Here is a 21,991-nt window from a genome sequence, read left to right as displayed (position 1 = left end):
AATGGTCAAACTGACCTAAATGCAGCTCTTCAGAGGCTAAATTCATCGTTTAGCTTTGTTTTATGCCATGATTAGATTTCAGACATGGTGCCTGAATTAATCTGATACAGGCAACAAATGATAATTTAATATTCCTATGATGCTCAGTATCTGCTACTATGTAAACGTTTTAAATTTCGCAAGTTGGGCTGAACTGTGTCCTCAGGAGGTATTAAGCCCAAATCAAAAGCTGACATTGGAGTGAAGCTTTTAAGAAATTGATCTTCCAAAATTCTCTACATTCTCGAACACCATTATTTTATAAAGGACAGGGAACAGAAAAACAGAACAGAACAGAAAACAAGGAACTAAAGCCCATGCTCACTGGTTGGTGAAATCCTGGAATCTATGATGTAGTAATTAGATTGCAATATGATTTATGAAAGCAAAATTGTATTTAACAATTTTATTAGAGTTTTTGGGATTGTAACTTGCAGCATAGAAAGTTGTGGCGTATTTCAATTTTTGGAAAGTATTCTACAATATACTATGCTATACTAACTGCTGTGTACTTACCACCACAAGCAAAAGTTGAGGAAGCTCTGGATGTGCTGTACTCCACCACCAACACCCTGGAGACAGAACACCCCGAGGCCCTGTTTATTGTAACTGGTGACTTCAATCAAGCCAATCTAAGGAAGGTGCTGCCCAAGTACCACCAGAACATTACCTGCCCCACCAGGGGCCCGACCACTGCTACACCACTGTGAAGGATGCCTACCGCTCCATCCACCACTCTCATTTCGGGAATTCTGACCACAATGCCATGGTTCTTCTCCCAGCTTACAGGCAAAAGCTCAAGCAGTAGACCCCCTCGTGGATACAGGTCGAGTGCTGGTTGGAGGAGGCAGAGGGTCAACTCCGGTGCTGTCTGGAATCGGCTGATTGGGCCATGTTCAAACAGGCCGCAGGTACCTTGGACAAGTACACTATCACCGTCACAGCCTTTATCAGCAAGTATGTGGAGGACTGCATACCGAGGAAGTCAATCCGGGTGTTCCCCAACAGGAAACCCTGGATGAATCAGGACATACAGAACCTGCTAAAAACCAGGCGTGAGGCCTTCAGATCAGGAGACCCACCCAAATATAAGGAACCAAAGTATGACCTTTGCAGAGCCATTAAGACAGCCAAGGACCAATACTGATCCAAACTAGAGACCCAGACAGACACCCGGCGACTATGGCAAGGACTGAATGACATCACAGGTTCTAAACGGAGACAGTGCAAGATAGCAGACGATGACATATCCTTCCCAGATCATCTCAATGCCTCTATGCTCACTTAAAGCAGAATTTTGGCCGAGAGGTAACATCTATTCTGACAAGTCCTGATGAACCTATCCCAACAGTCACTGCAGAGGTCAGATCAGTTTTCCTTCGTGTGAATCCAAGGAAAGCGATGGGACCAGATGGAGTACCAGTCCATGCACTCAGAGCATGTGCAGATCAACTGGCAGAGATCTTCTCGGGCATCTGCAACCTCTCCCTGCAGCAGGCCACTGCTCCTGCCTGTTTCAGAGGGCCAACATCATCTCTGTGCCTAAGGCAGCTCATGCAGCATGTCTCAATGACTACCGCCCAGTGGCCCTAACCTCGGTGGTCATGAAGTGCTTTGAAAGGCTGGTCATGGCATTAATCAACTCCAGCCTCCCCACTACTCTAGACCCACTCCAATTTGCCTATTGGACCAACAGATCCACGTCAGATGCCATATCACTTGCCCTTCACTCCTCCCTAGAACATCTTGACACCAAGAACAGCTATGAAAGAACTCATTGACTACAGTTCAGCCTTCAACACTATTATCCCCTCGAGACTGATTACTAAAGTTAGTGATCTCGGACTAAGCCCCATTCTCTGCAACTGGATCCTCAGTTTCCTGACCCACAGGCCACAATTAGTGAGGTTTGGGGACAGTATTCATCCTCACTAACACTCAACACTGGAGCCCCTCCCTAGGGGTGTGTACTCAGCCCCCTACTGTACTCACTGCGTCACCAAATACCAGACTAATGCCATTTGCAAGTTCACTGATGACACCACCATAGTCGGTCGAATCTCAGATGGTGACAAAACAGACTACAGACGGGAAGTGGAAGACCTGGAAAAATGGTGCACTGAGAACAGCCTAGCTCTCAATGCCAGTAAAACCAAGGAACTCGTTATTGACTTTCGGTGGGATGTTACTCATGCCCACCCTGCACATTAACAGCACACAGGTGGAATGAGTGGAGAGTGTCAAGCTCCTGGGAGTGGTCATTCACAACAAGCTTCCTTGGACTCTTCATGTGGATGCACTGGTTACATAGGCCCGACAACATCTCTTCTTCCTCAGGCAGCTGAGGGAATTTGGCATGACGGCGAATATCCTTGCCAACTTTTATAGGTGCACCGTCGAGAGCATTCTGTCTGGATGTATGACTACCTGGTATGGCAACTGTACCATTCAAGATCAGAGACGGTTACAGAGAGTGGTGAACTCGGCCCGGACAATCACAAAGGCCAACCTCCCATCTATAGAATCCACCTACCAGGCCCGCTGTCAAGGAAAGGCCGCCAGCATTCTCAAAGATCCATCCCACCCTGGCAATGTTTTTCTACAACCTCTACCATCGGGGAGAAGGTACAGAGGCCTGAACACACACACCAGCCGGTTTCGAAACAGTTTCTACCCTACTGTTGTTAGAATACTGAATAGATTCACAAACTCTTAACATTCGCCTGTACCTGTGTGTTTGTTTTTGCCACTGTTTACCTATTATTTAGTTATCTATGTTACTTAACTCTGGGATCTGCCTGTATTGCTCACAAGACAAAGCTTTTCACTGTGTCTCGGTACACCTGACAATCAATTCAATTCAATTCAATTCAAGAAAGTACCACACTAGAGGCTATTACACAAAATCAAGAAATTGGGGAAGTATATTAAGATGGACTAACAAGTGGTGAAAGACAGATTAACAGAAAACAGGGTTAAGTAGAGCATTTTCAGAGTAGCCAGCTGTAATTATTGTGGTACCACAGGGCCAGCGTTTAGGTCTAAGGTATTTGCAACCTATATCAATGACTTACACGAGGGGACTGAGTAATGCTTCCAAGTTTGATGAAGACACAAAGCTAGCTGGGAAAGCAAGTAATGAGGAAATCATAAAGAGGCTGTAGAGTGATACAGGGAGGTTAAATGAGTGGACAAAAACATGACAAATGGGATAGTGTGAAGTTATCTATTAAAGAAAAACAGAAAAGCAGAATTTAATTTTGAATGATAAGAGACAAGGAAATGTCGGTATTCTGAGTGACCTCACTATCATTGTATATGATTTAAAAAGTTAATCTTTGTACAAGGAGTAATTAGAAAACCAAATATTAGAGGGACTGATATGGAAAAGAAAACATGTGAATTAAGAAGAGGAGTTAGCCTTCAGGCTCCGCCATTCAATAAGATTATGGTTGGTCTGATGACTGCACATACACATTTACCAAGGTAACTTTGATATCCTTGCTTATCAAGAATCTATCTTGCTTTAACAATATTTAAAGATTGTACATCCACTGCCTTTTGAGGGAGAGAATTCCAAAGACTCTCAATCTTCTGAGAAAAGAAATCCTCATCTTGGTCTTAAAAGGGCAGCCCGATTATTTTTAAATAGGGATCCCTAATTCTAGACTAACTCTTCCATAGGAGGTAGCATCCTCTCCACATTCATCCTGTCAAGACCTCTCAGGATTTTATACATTTCAATTTCTTGTTGCTCCAAACTCTAGCAGATACAAGCCTAGCCTGTTGAACCTTTCCTTATGAGACATTCCAAGTATTTTGTTTAGCACAAATAGTATTGGGTTCGCTGTTATAGCCAGTCCCTGGGGGAGGGTTCCCAATGCTTTATAGAACATAGAAAAGTACAGCACAGAACAGGCCCTTTGGCCCACAATGTTGTGCCGATGTTTAAGCCTAATGTAAAATAAAATAACCTAACCTACACACCCCTCAATTCACTGCTATCCATGTGCATGTCCAGCAGTCGCTTAAATGTCCCCAATGACTCTGCTTCCACCACCACCGCTGGCAACGTATTCCATGCACTCAACTCTCTGCGTAAAGAACCTACCTCTGGTGTCTCCTCTATACCTTCCTCCTAATATCTTCAAACTATGACTTCTCGTACCAGTCAATCCTGCCCTGGGGAAAAGTCTCTGGCTATTGACTCTATCTATCCCTCTCATTATCTTGTATACCTCGATCAGGTCTCCTCTCTTCCTCCTTCTCTCCAGAGAGAAAAGTCCAAGCTTATTCAGCCTCTCCACATAAGGCAAGCCCCCCCCCCCAGTCCAGGCAGCATCCTGGTAAACCTTCTTTGCACCCTCTCCAAAACCTCTGTATCTTTCCGATAGTAGGGTGACCAGGACAGGACACAATATTCCAAGTGTAGAGTCACCAGGGACTTGTAGAGCTGCAGCAAAACCCCGCGGCTCTTAAATTTGATCCCCCCGTTAATGAAAGCCAAAATACCACATGTTTTCTTAACAACCCTATCCACTTGGGTGGCAACTTTGAGGGATATATGTACTTGCACACCCAGATCTCTCTGTTCCTCCACACTGCCAAGAATCCTGTCTTTAATCCTATATTCAGCATTTGAGTTCGACCTTCCAAAATGCATCACTTCGCATTTATCCAGGTTGAACTCCATCTGCCATTTCTCGGCCCAGCTCTGCGTCCTGTCTATGTTGCGCTGCAGCCTGCAATAGCCCTCTATACTATCGACGCCACCTCCAACCTTTGTGTCATCTGCAAATTTACTAACCCACCCATCAACCTCCTCATCCAAGTCATTTATAAAAACTACAAAGAGCAGAGGCCCAAGAACAGAGCCCTGCAGGACCCCACTCAACACTGTCCTCCAGGCAGAATACTTTCCATCTACAACCACTCTCTGCCTTCTGTCAGACAACCAATTCTGAATCCAGATAGCCAAATCTCCCTGTATCCCATACTTCCTGACTTGATGAATGTGCCTACTGTGGGGAACCTTATCAAATGCCTTGCTGAAATCCATATACACCACATCCACTGCTCGACCGCTGTCAACCTGTCTTGACACCTCCTCGAAGAACTCAATAAGATTTGTGAGGCATGACCTGCCCCTCACAAAGCCATGCTGACTGCCTTTAATCATGCTATGCTTTGCCAAATAGTCATAAATCCTATCCCTCAGAATTCTTTCCAAAACTTTGCTGACCACAGACGTAAGACTGACTGGTCTGTAATTGCCAGGGATTTCCCTATTCCCCTTCTTAAAAAGAGGAATAACATTCGCCTCCTTCCAATGCTCCAGTACGACTCCCATGGAGAGTGAGGAGGCAAATATCCTTGCCAGCGGCTTAGCAACCTCCTTTCTCGCTTCCTGGAGCAGCCTGGGATAAATCTGGTCTGGCCCTGGGGACGTATCAATCTTAATGTTTTCCAAAATTTCCAGCACATCAACTTCATCAATCTTGATCTGGTCAAGATTGTATTCCAGCTCCTCTAAGTTTTCACTTACAACAAGTTCCCTTTCCTTGGTGAAAACCGAAGCAAAAAACTCATTTCGGGCTTCCCCTATCTGCTCAGACTCCACGCACAAGTTCCCTCCGCTATCCCTGATCGGCCCTACCTTCTCCCTGATCATTCTCTTATTCCTCACATATGAGAAAAATGCCTTTGGGTTCTCTCTAATCCTTCCTGCCAAGCCTTTTTCATGTCCCCTCCTGGCTCTCCTCAGTCCATTTCTGAACTCCTTTCTGGCAAGCCTGTAATCCTCTAAAGCTATGCTAGATCCTTGCTTCCTCCACCTTACATAAGCTGCCTTCTTCCGTTTGACGAGAAGTTCCTTTGTTCTTGTCATCCAAGGCTCCTTAATCTTACCCGTTCTCACCTGTCTCAGAGGTACAAATTTGTGCATCACTTGCAACAACTACTCCTTAAACAGTCTCCACATGTCTGCTGTGCCCTTTCTGTGAACAATTGCTCCCAGTCTGTACTTCCCAACTTCTGTCTAATAGCATCATAATTTCTTTTTCCCCAATTATATATCTTCCCTCGGTAACTGCCCCTTTCCCTCTCCAAGGCTATGGTAAATGTGAGGCAGTTGTGATCACTGTCACCAAAGTGTTCTCCCACCGCGAGATGTGACACCTGGCCGAGCACCAAATCCAAAATGGCCTCTCCCCTCATCGGCCTGTCTACATACTGAGTAAGGAAACCCTCCTGAACATACCTGACAAAAATGGCTCCTTCCAAACCATCTGCACTAAGGAGGTTCCAGTCGATATTGGGAAAGTTGAAATCACCCATAACCACAACCCTGCTACTTCTGCATTTTTCCAGAATCTGCCCGCCTATGAGTTCTTATGGTTCCAGTTAGATACCCCAAATTATTAGGTTGCTGGGTGAGGACAGATGAACTGGCTCCCTGACTTCATTCACTTATCCCATCTTGTTTGATAGCAACAGGTTATCTAAAAAGGATCCCCTTCCTTATGGATAATTTTCTCCAAGACAAATGAATTTAGGTTTTAAAAGGAACTAATTTAAACAGTCTTTCTTGAGTTAAAGAAGAGTGAGTTCATTAGTTACTAAATGCAAAAATGTAATCGTACATTTGGATGAGAAATGAGAAGTGAATAGAAAAGCTTAAAAATATATGGATCAGTCTCTGGTTTAATCTTGGTGGAACATTAAGGTTGTTGCATTGGGTACTACCAGTAGTGTTTCTTGGTTTTGCAAGTTAGCTGAAATTCTTTAGTTCCGTTTAGCTTCAACAGTGGCTGGTTTCCAGCACTAAGTGCTAGTTATTATACCATTTTTCCTGCAGTGCAAGGGTGTTTAATGGCTGACCTAAAGCTGTGATTTTCCCAGCCCATTACTTGACACTACCACATCGGTCCACCAACACACAGACCAAGGGGTGCAGTTGATTTTTAACCTGTTTTATTTCTAGAAGGACAAAACAAAAAAAAATTGACTTGTGTCCACAATTTGAAATATAAACACTAGGAGATGTTTTTATTAGGCAAGACAGGCTCTTGATGCAAATAAGCATTTGAAGAGGCAGATGCCATCGCGGTTTAGTATTTTATCCAATCATAAGAGAGCACCTCTGACAATGCAACACTAGATTTTTAGCACAGATTCAAATGCTACAATCAGGGAAAGACCGAACAAAGTCAGGATGAGCTTACTGTTGTGCGGGATCTTCCAGTATGGATCACTGGATAACAGCAGCAGCTGGAATCCTGGCTGGCATTAATTCTCACCTACTTGGGTTCAGAAAATTCAAGGGATCAATACAAGGGATCAACACAAATGGTCTGGATGAATCACTGAGCCATCAAGAGGGTCATCACTGCTTTCCACAGAATTCTCATATTTTGCATTTGAAGCAGTCTTTTTGTTTTGTTTAGTTATTAGAGTCATTGAGATGTACAGCACGGAAACAGACCTTTTGGTCCAACTCATCCATGCTGACCAGATATCCCGACCCAATCTAGTCCCGTTTACTAGCACTTGGACCATCTCCCTCGAAATCCCTCCTATTCATATACCCATCCAGATGCCTTTTAAATGTTGTAATTGTACCAGCCTCCACCACTTCCTCTGGTAGCTCATTCCGGACACGCACCACCCTCTGTGTGAAAATGTTGCCTCTTAGGTCTCTTTTATATCTTTCCCCTCTCACCTTAAATCTATGCCCTCTAATTCTGGACTCCCCCACCCCAGGGAAAAGACTTTGCCTATTTACCCTATACATGTCCCTCATGATTTTATAAACCTCTATAATGTCACCCCTCAGCCTCCGACGCTCCAGGGAAAACAGCCCCAGCCTATTCATTGTCTCCCATTAGCTCAAATCCTCCAAACCTGGCAACATCCTTGTAAATGTTTTCTGAATTCTTTCAAGTTTAACAACATCCTTCCTATAGCAGGGAGACCAGAATTGCACACAATACTCCAACAGTGGCCTAACCAATGTCCTGTACAGCCACAACATGACTTCCCAACTCCTCTACTCAATGCTCTGACCAATAAAGGAAAGCATACCAAACACCTTCTTCACTATCCTATCTACCTGAGACTCTACTTTCAAGAAACTATGAACCTGCACTCCAAGGTCTCTTTGTTCAGCAACACTCCACAGGACCTTACCATTAAATGTATAAGTCCTGCCCTGATTTGCCTACTTAAAATGCAGGACCTCACACTTATGTAAATTAAACTCCATCTGCCATTCCTCAGTCCGTTAGCCCATCTGATCAAGATCCCATTTAATCTGAGGTAACCTTCTTTGCTATCCACTACACCTCCAATTTTGGTGTCACCTGCAAACTTACTATCTATACCTCTTATGTTCACATCCAAATCATTTATATCAATGACAAAACGTAGTGGACCCAGCATCGAATCTTGTGGCACACCCGCTGGTCACAGGCCTCCAGTCCGAAAAGCAACCCTCCACCATCTTTGAGCCAGTTCTGCACCCAAATGGCTAGTTCTCCCCATGATTTAACCTTGCTAACCAGCCTACCATGAGGAACCTTGATGAACATCTTACTGAGGTCCACATAGATCACATCCACCACTCTGCCCTCATCAATCCTCTTTGTTACTTCAAAAAACTCAATCAACTTAGTGAGACACTATTTCCAACGCAGAAAGCCATGTTGACTATCCCTAATCAGTCCTTGCCTTTCCAAATATATGTACATCCTGTCCCTCCGGATTCCCTCCAACAACTTGCCCACCACCGAGGTCAGGCTCACCGGTCTATAGTTCCCTGGCTTGTCTTTACCACTCTTCTTAAACAGTGGCACCACGTTTGCCAATCTCCAGTCTTCTGGTACCTCACCTGGGACTATCGATGATACAAATATCTCAGCAAGAGACCCAGCAATCACTTCCCTAGCTTCCCACAGAAGGGGTACACCTGGTCAGGTTCCAGGGAGTTATCCACCTTTAGGTGTTTTAAGACATCCGGCACCTGCTCCTCTGTAATATGGACATTTTTCAAGATGTCGCTATTTATTTCCCAATGTTCTCATCTTTCATATCCTTCTTCACAGTAAACATTGATGCAAAATACTCATTTAGGATCTCACCCACCTCCTGCGGTTCCACACATAGGTGGCCTTGATAATCTTTAAGAGGACCTATTCTCTCCCTAGTTACCCTTTTACTGTTAGTAATTCTATTTGCCAAAGCTATCTCATGTCCCCTTTTTACCCCCCTAATTTCCCTCTTAAGTATACTCCTACTGCCTTTATACTCTTACAGGGATTCACTTGATCTCTGCTGTCTGTACCTGACATATGCCTCCTTCTCTTCTTGACCGAAACTTCAATTTCTCTAGCCATCCAGCATTCCCTACACCTACCACCCTTGTCCTTCATCCTAGCAGGAACATACTGTCTCTGGACTCTTGTTATCTCATTTTTGAAGGTTTCCCATTTTCTAGCCATCCCTTTACCTGCAAACATCCACCCCCAATCAACTTTTGAAAGTTGTTGCTTAATACCATCAAAGTTAGCCTTCCTCCAATTTAGAACTTTAATTTCTTTATCCAGTCTATCCTTTTCCAATACTATTTTAAATCTAATAGAATTATGGTCGCTGGCTCCAAAGTGCTCCCCCACTGACACCTCAGTCACCTGCCCTGCCTTATTTCCAAAGAGTAGGTCAAGTTTTACACTTCATTCATTACACTTTATTTTACACTTCACTGAAGGGCTTTTGCCTGAAACGTCGATTCTCCTGCTCCTCGGATACTGCCTGAACTGCTGTGCTTTTCCGACTCTGATCTCCAGCATCTGCAGTCCTCACTTTCTCCAAATTTTGCACCTTCTCCAGTAGGTGCATCCACATACTGAATCAGAAAATTGTCTTGTACACATTTAACAAGTTCCTCTCCGTCTAAGCCCTGAACAGTATGCAGTCCCAGTCTATGTTTGGAAAGTTAAAAACCTGGACAATAACCACCCTATCATTCTTACAGATAACTGAGATCTCCTTACAAATTTGTTTCTCAATTTCCCGCTATCGAGGGAGTCTGTAGTACAATCCCAATACGGTTCTCAATTCCACCCTGGACGTATTCCCAGGAATATCCTACCTAAGTTCAGCTGTAATGTCATCCCTAATTGAAAATGACACTCCCCCTCCTCTCTTGCCCTCGCTTTCTGTGCTTCCTATGGCATCTATACCCCGGAACATTAAGCTGCCAGTCCTGTCCATCTCTGAGCCATGTCCCTGTAACAGCTATGACATCCCAGTCCCATGTTCCCAGTCCCATGTTCCCAACCATGCCCTGAGTTCATCTCCCTTACCTGTTCGGCCTCTTGCATTGAAATAAATACTGATTAATTTATCAGTCCTACCTCATTCTCTGCTTTGTTCCTGCCTGCCCTGACTGTTTGACTAGCTCCTTTTCCCAACTCTATCAGTCTCAGTCTCTTTCCTCACTATCTCCCAGGGTTCCACACCACCTTACTAGTCTAAATACCCCCGAAAGGCTCCTCATCAATATATTAGTCCCCTTCCAATTCAGGTGCAATCCACCCTTCTTACCATCCTTCCACTCCAGATGAGATTCCAATGATCCTTCTCCCCTGCACCAGCTCCTCAGCCACACATTCATCTGCTCCTATCCTCACTAGCTCATGGCACGTGCAATAATTTAGATATTACTACCCTCGAGGACCTCTTTTTTAAAAATTCCTGCCCACTTCCGATATTCTCTCCTCAGAACCTTGTCCTTTTGTTCTTCCTATGTTGTCAGTTCCAATGTGTACAACAACCTCCTACTGGCCCCTCTCCCCTTTGAGAGTATTCTGCACCCTCTCTGAGACATCCTTGACCCTGGCACCAGGGAAACAACACACCATTCTGGTTTTTCACTGTCAGCCACAGAAATGTCTGTCTGTGCCTCTGACTAGAGAGTCCCCAATCACAGATGACCGCTTGGAACCTGAAGTACCCCTCGTTATATTACAGCCTGCCTCGGTACCAGAAACCTGGCTGTTAGTGTTGCATTACCCTGGGAGAACATAACCCCCTACATTTTCCGAGCCAGCATACTTGTTTGAGATGGGGATAGCCACAGGAGACTCCTGAACTACCTGTCTCTCTCCCCTACTTTTTCTGGAGGTAATCTGACGATATCTGCGGTTTTTCTCCCTTCGTGTAACTGCCATCCATCACACCCCTAGCTCCTGTAAATTCCTCACTGCCTCTAACTGTTGCTTCATCAATCCATGCAATCCGATGGGATTCACAACCAAACACATTTCCTGCAGACATAATCATTGGTAACATGGAAACCGTCCCTAATCTCCTACATCTAACAGGAAGAGCACATCATTCTACTAAAGGCCATCTTTGCACCTTAACAATCCACAGACCCAGAAAATAGCACAGTCTTACTGCTCTAAAAAACACTGCTCCAGGCTAACTCAGTACCCTATGTTTTTATATTTTTGAAGTTTAATCAAGAGACAGATCTCAATAAAAATGTATAATCAGAAAAGAGCCCACCCTACTTACTAATGCAGAGTTACAAAATAAAACTGTAAGGTTACACTTTAAAACTAACCACTTAGTCACTCCCCCACACAGGTTTCTCCAAGGTCAGCCATGCATTTTGCTATTTATTTTACTTTGATGAACTCTGATGCCTAGAGATACTTGAAATCAAACAGCAGAGATTGTCAGTTGTGCAGATTCACTGTTGGGTCAGCCAGCAGTGCAGATTTATTTCTCAGTTTGATTCACTGACCATGTGGTCACTATCTTTGTCTCTATTCCTCCTTTTTAAAGTACCGTTGTTTTGATTTTTTTTCCCCCCAAGTTCCAAAACACTGCAGCAGCTTATAACACAGTAATTACTGCTCCCGGAATTCGAGGAGATCAGCTCCAACACTGAAAATACCTCAAAAAAGGAGCAGCTCTTACAGTCACAACGTCTTCCCGTCCTCCATCCTTTGAAGCTGTGCTGTTGCACTTACCCGGTGAAAGGATGCAGATAGCCATGAGAAGAACATGTTCTGCTTCGTGTAAATTCAGATTCTTCAAGCCGACCTGAAATTTTATCAGTGGTTCAAGCAACTCCAGGGAATGGCCAGCTACAAAAGGGCACAAGAGGAAAGTGAAAATCGTTCTGGAGATGCATTTAAACATTCTTTTCTTTTAAATGAAAAAGTAAAAACCCAAATGGTTAGGAAATCAGAAAATCAATGTTACAAATAAACCATCAATTAGCACCTTTTCTTGCCCTCATTTCTAAAAAACAATCTAGGTTGACAGGCTGAAATAACGCTATAAATAAATAAGTAATGTCAAAAGCAGTGGCAATTGGTAGGTGCCTGAACAGCAAACTTTGGCTTGATAGCTTCATGCGCTGGAGATGCTTACAACATGGCATCATGTTGGTAATGCGTTTACCTCTTGCACCTGGCAGCTCTTGGCTCTCTTCAGTGCTCATAAGGAATAGACTCACAACTTTCTTTCAGTGGTTGGCTAGTTTGTTTCAGTGTGTGGACCCTTTAAATTCTTTGACAGATTTTACATGGCTGTGTACAAGTGGCTATTTAAGGAGGATGACCAATGCACAGTCTGTGAACTGCAGCAAGCGGCTTAGGGAAGAAACAATACCGCCAAGCCCTGGAAAACCAGACTCATTAAATTAATACGACTCTCAATCTGAGGAATAGCGGCTTATTTAAACATAATAAATCACTGACCCTCCACTCTGGAGCAAGCTATGAGGACAGCATATTTAAAATCAGAAGTAGGTGTGGTCATAGTGGGTTAGAACATAGAACAATACAGCGCAGAGCAGGCCCTTCGTCTCTCGATGTTGCACCGACCTGTGAACTAATCTAAGCCCATCCCCCTACACTATCCCTTCATCATCCACATGCTGTTTAAATCTCCCTAATGTGGCTGAGTTAACTGCCCTACATTGGCAGGTAGGGCATTCCACCCCCTTACCACTCTCTGAGTAAAGAAATTGCCTCTTACATCTGTCTTAAATCTATCACCACTCAATTTGCAGCTATACCACCTCCTACAAACTGACATCATCATCCTAGGAAAAAGACTTTAACTGTCCACCCTATCTAATCCTCTGATCACCTTGTATGTCTGTATCAAATCACCTCTTAGCCTTCTTCTTTCCAATGAGAACAGACCCAAGTCTCTCAGCCTTTCCTCATAAGACCTTCCCTCCACACCAGGCAACATCCTGGTAAATCTCCTCTGCACCCTTTCCAATCCTTCCTATAATGGGGCGACCAGAACTGTACACAATATTCCAAGTGCAGCCAAACCAGAGTTTTGTATAGTTACAGCATGACATTATGGCTCCAGAACTCAATCCCTCTACCAATAAAACCTAACACACCGTATGCCTTCTTAATGGTACTGTCCACCTGGGTGGCAACTTTCAGGGATCTATGTACATGGACTTCAAAATCCCTCTGCGCATCCACACTACCAAGAATCTTTCCACCGACCCAGTACTCTGCCTTCCTGTTATTCTTCCCAAAGTGAGTCACCTCATATTTATCTGCATTGAACTCCATTTGCCACCATTCCAACACCTCCTCCCTAGCTTCCCAGAGAATCCTCGGATAAATCCCATCTGGCCCAGGGGACTTGTCTACTTTCGCTCCTTCTAGAATTGATAGCACCTCTTCGTTACTAACCTCGATCCTTTCTAGTCTAATATCTTATACCTACCTCATTCCTCTCCTCTACAATATTCTCCTTTTCCTGAGTGAAAACCGATGAGAAATATTCGTTTAGCACCTTTCCAATCTCCACAGGGTCCACACACAACTTCCCACTTCTGTCTTTGACTGACCCTCTTCCTACCCTCGTCATCCTTTTATTCCTCACAGACCTATAGAAAGCTTTAGGGTTCTCCTTTATTCTACCTGCTAAAGACTGCTCATGTCCTCTCTTTGCTCTTCTTAACTGTCTCTTTAAATCCTTCCTAGCTAATCTGTAACTCTCCATCGCCTCATCTGAAACATCTCGTTTCATCATCACATAAGTCTCCTTCTTCCGCTTAACAAGAGATGCAAGTTCTGTAGTAAACCACGGTTCCCTTACCTTATCACTCCCTCCCTGCCTGACGGGGTCATACCTATCAAGGTTGAACTCATTTGTTCAATTTGACCTCTACCCTGACCACCACCCCCAATTATTGGTGAGACAGGGGAATGTTTAAAACGATCACCTTCCTTCCGCTCTCCCAACAACTATCAAACCCCAAAGAACTAGGCAATCCCATAAACAACAGATCAGATCTCAGCTCTGCAGTCCTGCCACATCCAGTTGTGAATGGTTCTGCTTCCTGCTGGGAGGTTCTATGCACACCGATTAGCATGGCCATGCATTGGCTTCAGCAAGCCACTGCCGCACACAGACCTTGGAGATCCATGAGAAAATATTAGAGGGATCACTGGTCGTGGGCAGCTTAAAAACACGAACAGGAGAATAAGGCTCCACAAATACCCCCGTCCTCAATGATTGGAGCCTCCAGCACATCAGTGCAAAACATAAGGCTGAAGCATTCACAGCAATCTTCAGCCAGAAGTGCTGAGTGAGTGATCTACCCCAGCCTCCTCTAGCAGTCCCCAGCATCACAGATACCAGTCTTCAGCAATTCACTCCACATGATATTAAGGAACTATTGGAGGCACCAGATACTGCAAAGACTATGGTCCCTGACAATATTCTGGCAATATTATTGAAGGCTTGTGCTCCAGAACTAGCTGCACCTCTTGCCAAACTGGTCCAGTACAGCCCCAGCACTGGCATACACCAGACAATGTAAAATGTTGCCCAGTGTGTCCTGGACATAAAAATCTGGACAAGTCCGATATGGTAAATAGATTAGATTAGATTAGATTACAGTGTGGAAACAGGCCCTTCAGCCCAACAAGTCCACACCGACCCGCCGAAGCGCAACCCACCCATACCCCTACATTTATTCCTTACCTAACACTACGGGCAATTTAGCATGGCCAATTCACCTGACCTGCACATCTTTGGACTGTGGGAGGAAACCGGAGCACCCGGAGGAAACCCACGCAGACACGGGGAGAACATGCAAACTCCACACAGTCAGTCGCCTGAGGCGGGAATTGAACACGGGTCTCAGGCGCTGTGAGGCAGCAGTGCTAACCACTGTGCCACCGTGCCGCCCACAAATAATGGAGATTAGATTACAGGAGGATATAGATGGGTTGCATAGACAGGTACATTGGTGGCAAATGGAATTTAATCCAAAAAAAAGTGGGGTGATGCACTTATGTAGGACAAAAAAGCAAGGGAATACATGATGACCAGTTCTGAGGAAGGGTCACTGGACCCAAAACAGTAACTCTGGTTTCTCTCCACAGATGCTGTTGAGAGTTTCCAGCAATTTCTGGGTTTTTTTCAGATTTCCAGCATCCCTAGTTCTTTCTGTGTTTATGGAGCATCAGAGAGACCTTGGCGTGCACGTTCACTGGCCCCTTAAGGTATTAGGACAGATGGATAAAGTGGTTAAAAGGCACATGGTATACTTGCCTTTATTAGCCAAGGCATAGACTTTAAGAGCAGTGAGGTGATGCTGGAACTATATGAAACTTTGGTTCAGCTACAGCTAGAGTATTGTGTGTTGACCTGGAATCCACATTATAGGAGGGATGTGATAGCACTGGAGAGGGGGCAGAGGAGATAAACCTGGGGCTGGAGTGTTTCAGTTATGGAGAGAGTTTGAACAGAATGAGGTTGTTTTCCTTAGAGCAGAGGAAATCGAGGGAAAAAATGATTGAGATGTATAAAATTAAGAAGGGCATTGATAAGATAGACAGGATGAAATGTTTTCCATTGATGATTAGCCAAAGGGCATAGATTTAAGGGAAGAGACAGAAGGTTTGGAGTAGATGTGAGGAAAATCTTTTTCACCCCGAGGTGCTTTAGCTGCTTCATCAATGATCTTCCCTCCATCATAAGGTCAGAAGTGGAGTTTTTCGTCGATGATTGCACAATGTTCAGCACCACTCGTGACTCCTCAGATAATAAAGCAGTCCATGTCCAAATGCAGCAAGATATGAACAACAGTCAGGATGACTAGTGGCAAGTGATAAGTAAAATTTACATCACATGGTTTGGACAATAACCATCTTCAACAAGACATCTTTGACATTCAATGGCATTTCCATTGCTGAATCTCCCACAATCAACATCCTGGGGTTAGCATTGACCAAAAGTTGAACTGGGCTATCCATATAAATACTGTGGCTACAACAGCAGGTCAGAGATTAGGAATCCTGTAGTGATGAACTCACCTCCTGACTCCCCAAAGCCTGTCCACAACCTACAAGCATAAGTCAGGAATGTGATGGAATACTCCCCACTTGCCTGAATGAGTGCAGCTCCAAAAACACACAAGGAGCTCATCATCATCCAGGACAAAGCAGTCTACTTGATTAGCACCGCAACCATTGCCTTCAATATTCACTCCCTCTACCATCGACACAATAACAGCAGTGTGTACCATCTACAAGATGCACTGCAGCAACTCATCAAGGTTCCTTCGGGAGCACTTTCCAAACCCACAATCTAAAGCACCTAGATAGACAAGTACAGCAGATGCATGTAAACACTCACAAGTACCCTTCCAAGCATCATGCCATCATGACATGGAACTATATCAATGTCCCTTCACTGTCACAAAGTGAACATCTTGGAACTCCCTCCCTAATAGCACTGAGAGCGCGTCTGCACCTGTATAATTGAAGCATAACCTCCTTACGTTTGTATTCAACTCCCCTTGTGATAGATGGTGACATTGCATTCACTTTCCTAATTACTTGATGATACCCAGATCCCTCTGCACCTCAGAGCTCTGCAACCAGTTAGAAATGCTCCTTTTTTCATTCTTCCTGGCAAAATGGACAATTTCTCATTTTTCCATGTTACACTATTTATCACATCGTTGCCCACTTATTAACCTAGCTATATCCTTTAGCCATTATATCCTCTTCACAACTTACTTTCCTACCTATCTCTGTCTTGTCAGCAAATTTGACAACTATACCTTCGATCCCTTCATCTAAGTCATTTGTATAAACAGTTGAGGTCCCATGACCCCATCCAGCACCCCGCCCACAAAGCGGAGCACTGAATTCCCCCTGTCCGTCATGTGTTAACCAAATGTCTGCAACCAGAGAAGGAAGCTCCAGACTGACAGTCCCAGTCCAGTGCACACAGAGACGCAGGTGAATTCTGGGATATCTGCTGAGTGGTGAGTTGTTCTAAGAACGGCGCATGGTAAGACAGGGTGGAAATTGGATGTGAGAGATACCATGGGGGTAGGGTACGGAATTAATGCAGCAGGTTGGGTCAGATAGGGCGAGGGTTCTCTTGGTGACATTAGGTTTTTTGAAGGGTTCGTCACTGCAAGGTATAGAGGGTTCTCTCTATGCCTTGCAGTGACAAACCCTTCAAAAAACCTAATGTAACCAAGACCTACCGAAATAAAATGGAAGATTTATCCCATTCTTTTGGTTTCCTGTCTATCGTGCTGATACCATGATTAACTAACACAGTCACTTTTTCCTATTTTCTGGTCATTCCTAAACCTCCTGTGCTCTTCAAGATTCAGATCCCAATCCATGTCATTCTGCAGTTACATCTCTGTAATGGCTACCAGATTGTTCTTATTTTTATTTGCACCCTCAGTTTATCTGCTTTGTTTTGAGTGCTACTTGCATTCAGATACAGACTGTTTAGCTTTATCTTTTTACTTGCTTCATAAGTTCTAGTCTTATCATTGATTGACTCTTAGATTCACATTCTCTATCCCTTCCTGTCACGGTTGATTTATCATCTCATGTACTAATACCTCTCCTTTGACTCTACTCTTTGATTTACCAAATCTTCCCAAATTTGATCCCTTGCCATGACTATTCACTTTAAAATCCTCCCTATTTCCCTCGTTCTGCAATTGGCAAGAACACTGACCACAACACAGTTCAGTTGTAGACCATCCCATTGATACAGATCCCACTTTCCCCAGTACTTGTGCCAGGGCTTCATGAATGAGAACCAAGTTCTCCCACACCATTCTTTCGAATCTCTGTAATCTGATTTGCCCTGTGTCAGTTAGCAAGTGGCTCAGATAATAAATAATGCAGAGATTATGACTGTTGAGGTTCTGCTTCTTAATTTAGCACCTAGTCACTCATACCAACTATGCAGAACCTCTTGTTTGTCCTGCTTATGTCACTGGTATGTACATGGATCATGACAACTGGATCCTCCTCACCCCCACTCCAATTTTCTTCTGAGTCCTCAGCAGATGTTCTGAACCATGCCACCGGGCAGGCAACATAACCGTTTGGACTCATGCTCTTTGCTGCAGAGACAGCGTCACTCTACCTCGCTATAGTCTGCATAACTCTGGCACTCTATCGTAAGTCACACTAAGTTGGCTAGTTTTATATGCTCCCGCTCCTCCGCCCTTGAGCCCCGCCCCTCCAACCGCCACCAGGACAGAACCCCACTGGTCCTCACCTACCACCCCACCAATCTCCATGTACAGCGCATCATCCGTCGTCACTTCCGCCACCTCCAAACAGACCCCAGCACCAAGGATATATTTCCCTCCCCTCCCCTATCAGCTTTCCGTAGAGACCACTCCCTCCGCGACTCCCTTGTCAGATCCACACCCCCCACCGACCCAACCACCACTCCCGGCACCTTCCCCTGCAACCGCAGGAGGTGCAACACTTGCGCCCACACCTCCCCCCTCACTTCTCTCCAAGGCCCCAAAGGAAACTTCCATATCCGCCACAGATTCACCTTCACCTCCACCCACATCATCTACTGCATCCGCTGCAGCCGGTGTGGCCTCCTCTATATTGGGGAGACAGGCCGCCTACTTGCGGAGCGATTCAGAGAGCACCTCTGGGCCACCCGGACGAACCAACCCAACCACCCTGTAGCACAGCATTTCAACTCCCCCTCCCACTCCACCGAGGATATGCAGGTCATTGGACTCATCCACCGCCAAACCACAACAACCCGACGGTCGGAGGAGGAGCGTCTTATCTTCCGACTGGGAACCCTCCAACCACAGGGGATGAACTTGGACTTCACCAGTTTCTTCATCCCCCCTCCCCCCACCTTGTCTCAGCCGAATCCCTCCAGCCCGGCACCGCCTTCCTGACCTGCAGTCTTCTTCTTGACCTCTCCGCCTCCATCCTACTCCGACCTATCACCTTCACCTTGACCTCTTTCCACCTATCACATTTCCAACGCCCCGCCTCCAAGTCCCTCCTCCCTACCTTTTATCTTCTCCTGCTGAACACTCTCTGCTCATTCCTGAAGAAGGGCCTGTGCCCGAAACGTCGAATCTCCTGTTCCCTGGATGCTGCCTGACCTGCTGTGCTGTTCCAGCAATAAAGTTTCAACTCCCAACACAAAAGGCCTAGCTGACTCACTTAATGAGGATCCATTTCTTAGTTAAGCTGCTCTTTCACTGGAAGCCTTGAAAAAATCTTGCTGAAGGCTGGCAACTGTTGAATTTAAAGTGTAAATGTCAGTTTAATGTCAACTATAAATCAAATTAAATTTATACAAAATAAGGGAAGACCCATCATATCCACACCAAATTTTCATTGTCCTGGCTTCTCCTTTCAATGCTGCGTGTCTTCCTTTTTTCGAAAAATAGCCTAATTCCCTTTTGAAAGCCTCAAATTAACCAGCCTCCACCACTCTCAGCCAGCACATTAGCCAAAAGATAAAGATATTCTGAACATCTCTTGATAGATTTCTCACTTTTTTTTAATTAAGATTAAGTCAAACATTTCAACTAACCTTCCCATATTTAGGGGACAGAGAGAAATATGCAGCTGGTGTGTTTGTTTGATTTTTTGAGTGGTAATTTAGTAGGTCTAATCTCTGGAGAGCCCATGCCCTAATTCTTGGATAACCATATATGCAGGAAATGTTGTCAGCCGTGGAAACATGAGCTCCAGGTTTCAGAACGTTAGCAGCAACTGATGTCACTACCGTACATCTGCAAGATTAAGAACTTTGTGCACAGGATGCTTCTAGATGTGGTCAGCCTAAGCTTGAGAGATTGCAGGAATGGGTGACCATGAGGTTGTCAAGAAGAAATGAGCATGTAGTACAGGAGTTCCCTGAGTGCATCCCACTCTTCAACCATTATTCAGTTCTGAATACTGGTGAGTGTGATGGTTTGGCTGTGCAGTATAGCCAGGGCCAAGTCCGTGAGAGCACAGGTAGCTCAAAATTAAAGAGTGGTTACACCAGGAAACGTTGCTGCTCATTGTCGTAAAGATCTATAGGACAGAAAGAGGCCCTTTGGCCCATCAGGACTACCCCTAACTATTCTAAGCCCATTTTCCAGCTTTCGGATCAAAAGTGGTATCAATGAGGATACAAAGTTGGCTGAGTGTCAGGAAACTGTAGTAGTGAATGTTTGCTCTTCAGACTAGAGGAAGGTTTATGAGTTGAGTTCCTCAGATCAGGGTCAGGATTCCTTCTATTCTTGATATATAATAATGACCTTGACCTTAGTGTACAGGGGACAGATTGCAGATGACAGTGGTTAGCACTGTTGCCTCACAACACCAGGAATCCAGCTTTGATTCCAGCCTTGGGGGACTGTCTATGGAGTTTGCACGTTCTCCGTGTGTCTGTGCGGCTTTCCACTGGGTGCTCCAGTTTCCTCCCATAGTCCAAAGATGTGCAGTCTAGGTGGATGAGTTATGGTAAGTACAAGGTTATGGGGATAGGCAGGGTCAATGCAGACTGGATAGCCCAAATGGCCTCTATCTGCACTGTAGGGTTTCTTTGATTCCATGATACCAAACTTGGAACTTGAATCCTTTTGGTGTAACTTTGGTGTTTGTCATTTTTATAAATGACCTGGAAGAGGGGTTAGAAGGTTGGGTGAGCAAGTTTGCGGATGACACGAAAGTCGGAGGAGTTGTTGACAGTGAGGAAGCATGTGGCAGGTTACAGCAGGATATAGAGAAGCTACAGAGCTGGGCAGAAAGGTGGCAGATGGAATTCAATGTAGCTAAGTGCGAGGTGATTCACTTTGGGAAGAATAACAAAAAGATGGGGTACTGGGCTAATGGTCGGATACTTGGTAGTGTGGATGAACAGAGGGATCTTGGTGTCCATGTACACAGATCTCTGAAAGTTGCCACCCAGGTAAATAGTGCGGTGAGGAAGGCATATGGCGTACTGGCTTTTATTGGTAGAGGAATTGAGTTCCGGAGTCCTGAGGTCATGATGCAGTTGTATAAGACTCTGGTACGGCCGCATCTGGAATATTGTGTGCAGTTTTGGTCGCCATACTATAGGAAGGATGTGGAGGCATTGGAACGGGTGCAGAGGAGGTTTACCAGGATGTTGCCTGGTATGGAAGGAAAATCGTATGAGGAAAGACTGAGACACTTGGGGCTGTTTTCACTAGAGAAAAGAAGGTTTAGGGGTGACTTGATTGAGGTGTACAAGATGATTAGGGGGTTAGATAGGGTAGACAGTATGAACCTTTTCCCGCGTATGGAGTCGGGTATTACAAGGGGGCATAGCTTTAAATTAAGGGGGGGTAGATATAGGACTGATGTTAGGGGTAGGTTCTTCACTCAGCGAGTCGTTAGTTCATGGAATGCCCTGCCAGTAACAGTGGTGGACTCTCCCTCTTTATGGGCATTTAAGAGGGCATTGGATAGGTATATGGAGGATAGTGGGTTAGTGTAGTTTAGGTGGGCTTGGATCGGCTCAACATCGAGGGCCCAAGGGCCTGTACTGCGCTGTATTCTTCTATGTTCTATGTTCTAAAAGGATAAGTGGCAGGTGACATTTAATAGAGAAGTATGAA

The 21,991-nt window shown here is 44.8% G+C and overlaps 1 protein-coding gene across 9 annotated transcripts in view; it reads right to left on the bottom strand.

Annotated features, from left to right (window-relative positions):
- The window catches only part of LOC122543385 (vitamin D3 receptor B-like), a 301,872-nt gene that overhangs the window by 24,613 nt on the left and 255,268 nt on the right, over nucleotides 1-21,991 (bottom strand). For all 9 annotated transcript variants that reach the window (XM_043682066.2, XM_087985641.1, XM_087985644.1 and 6 more), the window contains one exon: nucleotides 12,078-12,194. In XM_043682066.2, coding sequence (XP_043538001.1) covers nucleotides 12,078-12,194 — 117 coding nt within the window. The remainder of the gene's footprint in view (nucleotides 1-12,077; nucleotides 12,195-21,991) is intronic.

This window comes from Chiloscyllium plagiosum, unplaced genomic scaffold (genome assembly GCF_037043375.1).
Source record: "Chiloscyllium plagiosum isolate Xiang-an unplaced genomic scaffold, Cpla_swu_hap1 HiC_scaffold_53X, whole genome shotgun sequence".
NCBI lineage: Eukaryota > Metazoa > Chordata > Chondrichthyes > Orectolobiformes > Hemiscylliidae > Chiloscyllium > Chiloscyllium plagiosum.
Note: the sequence above shows the minus strand (reverse complement) of the source record. Positions and strands in the feature narration are given on the sequence as shown.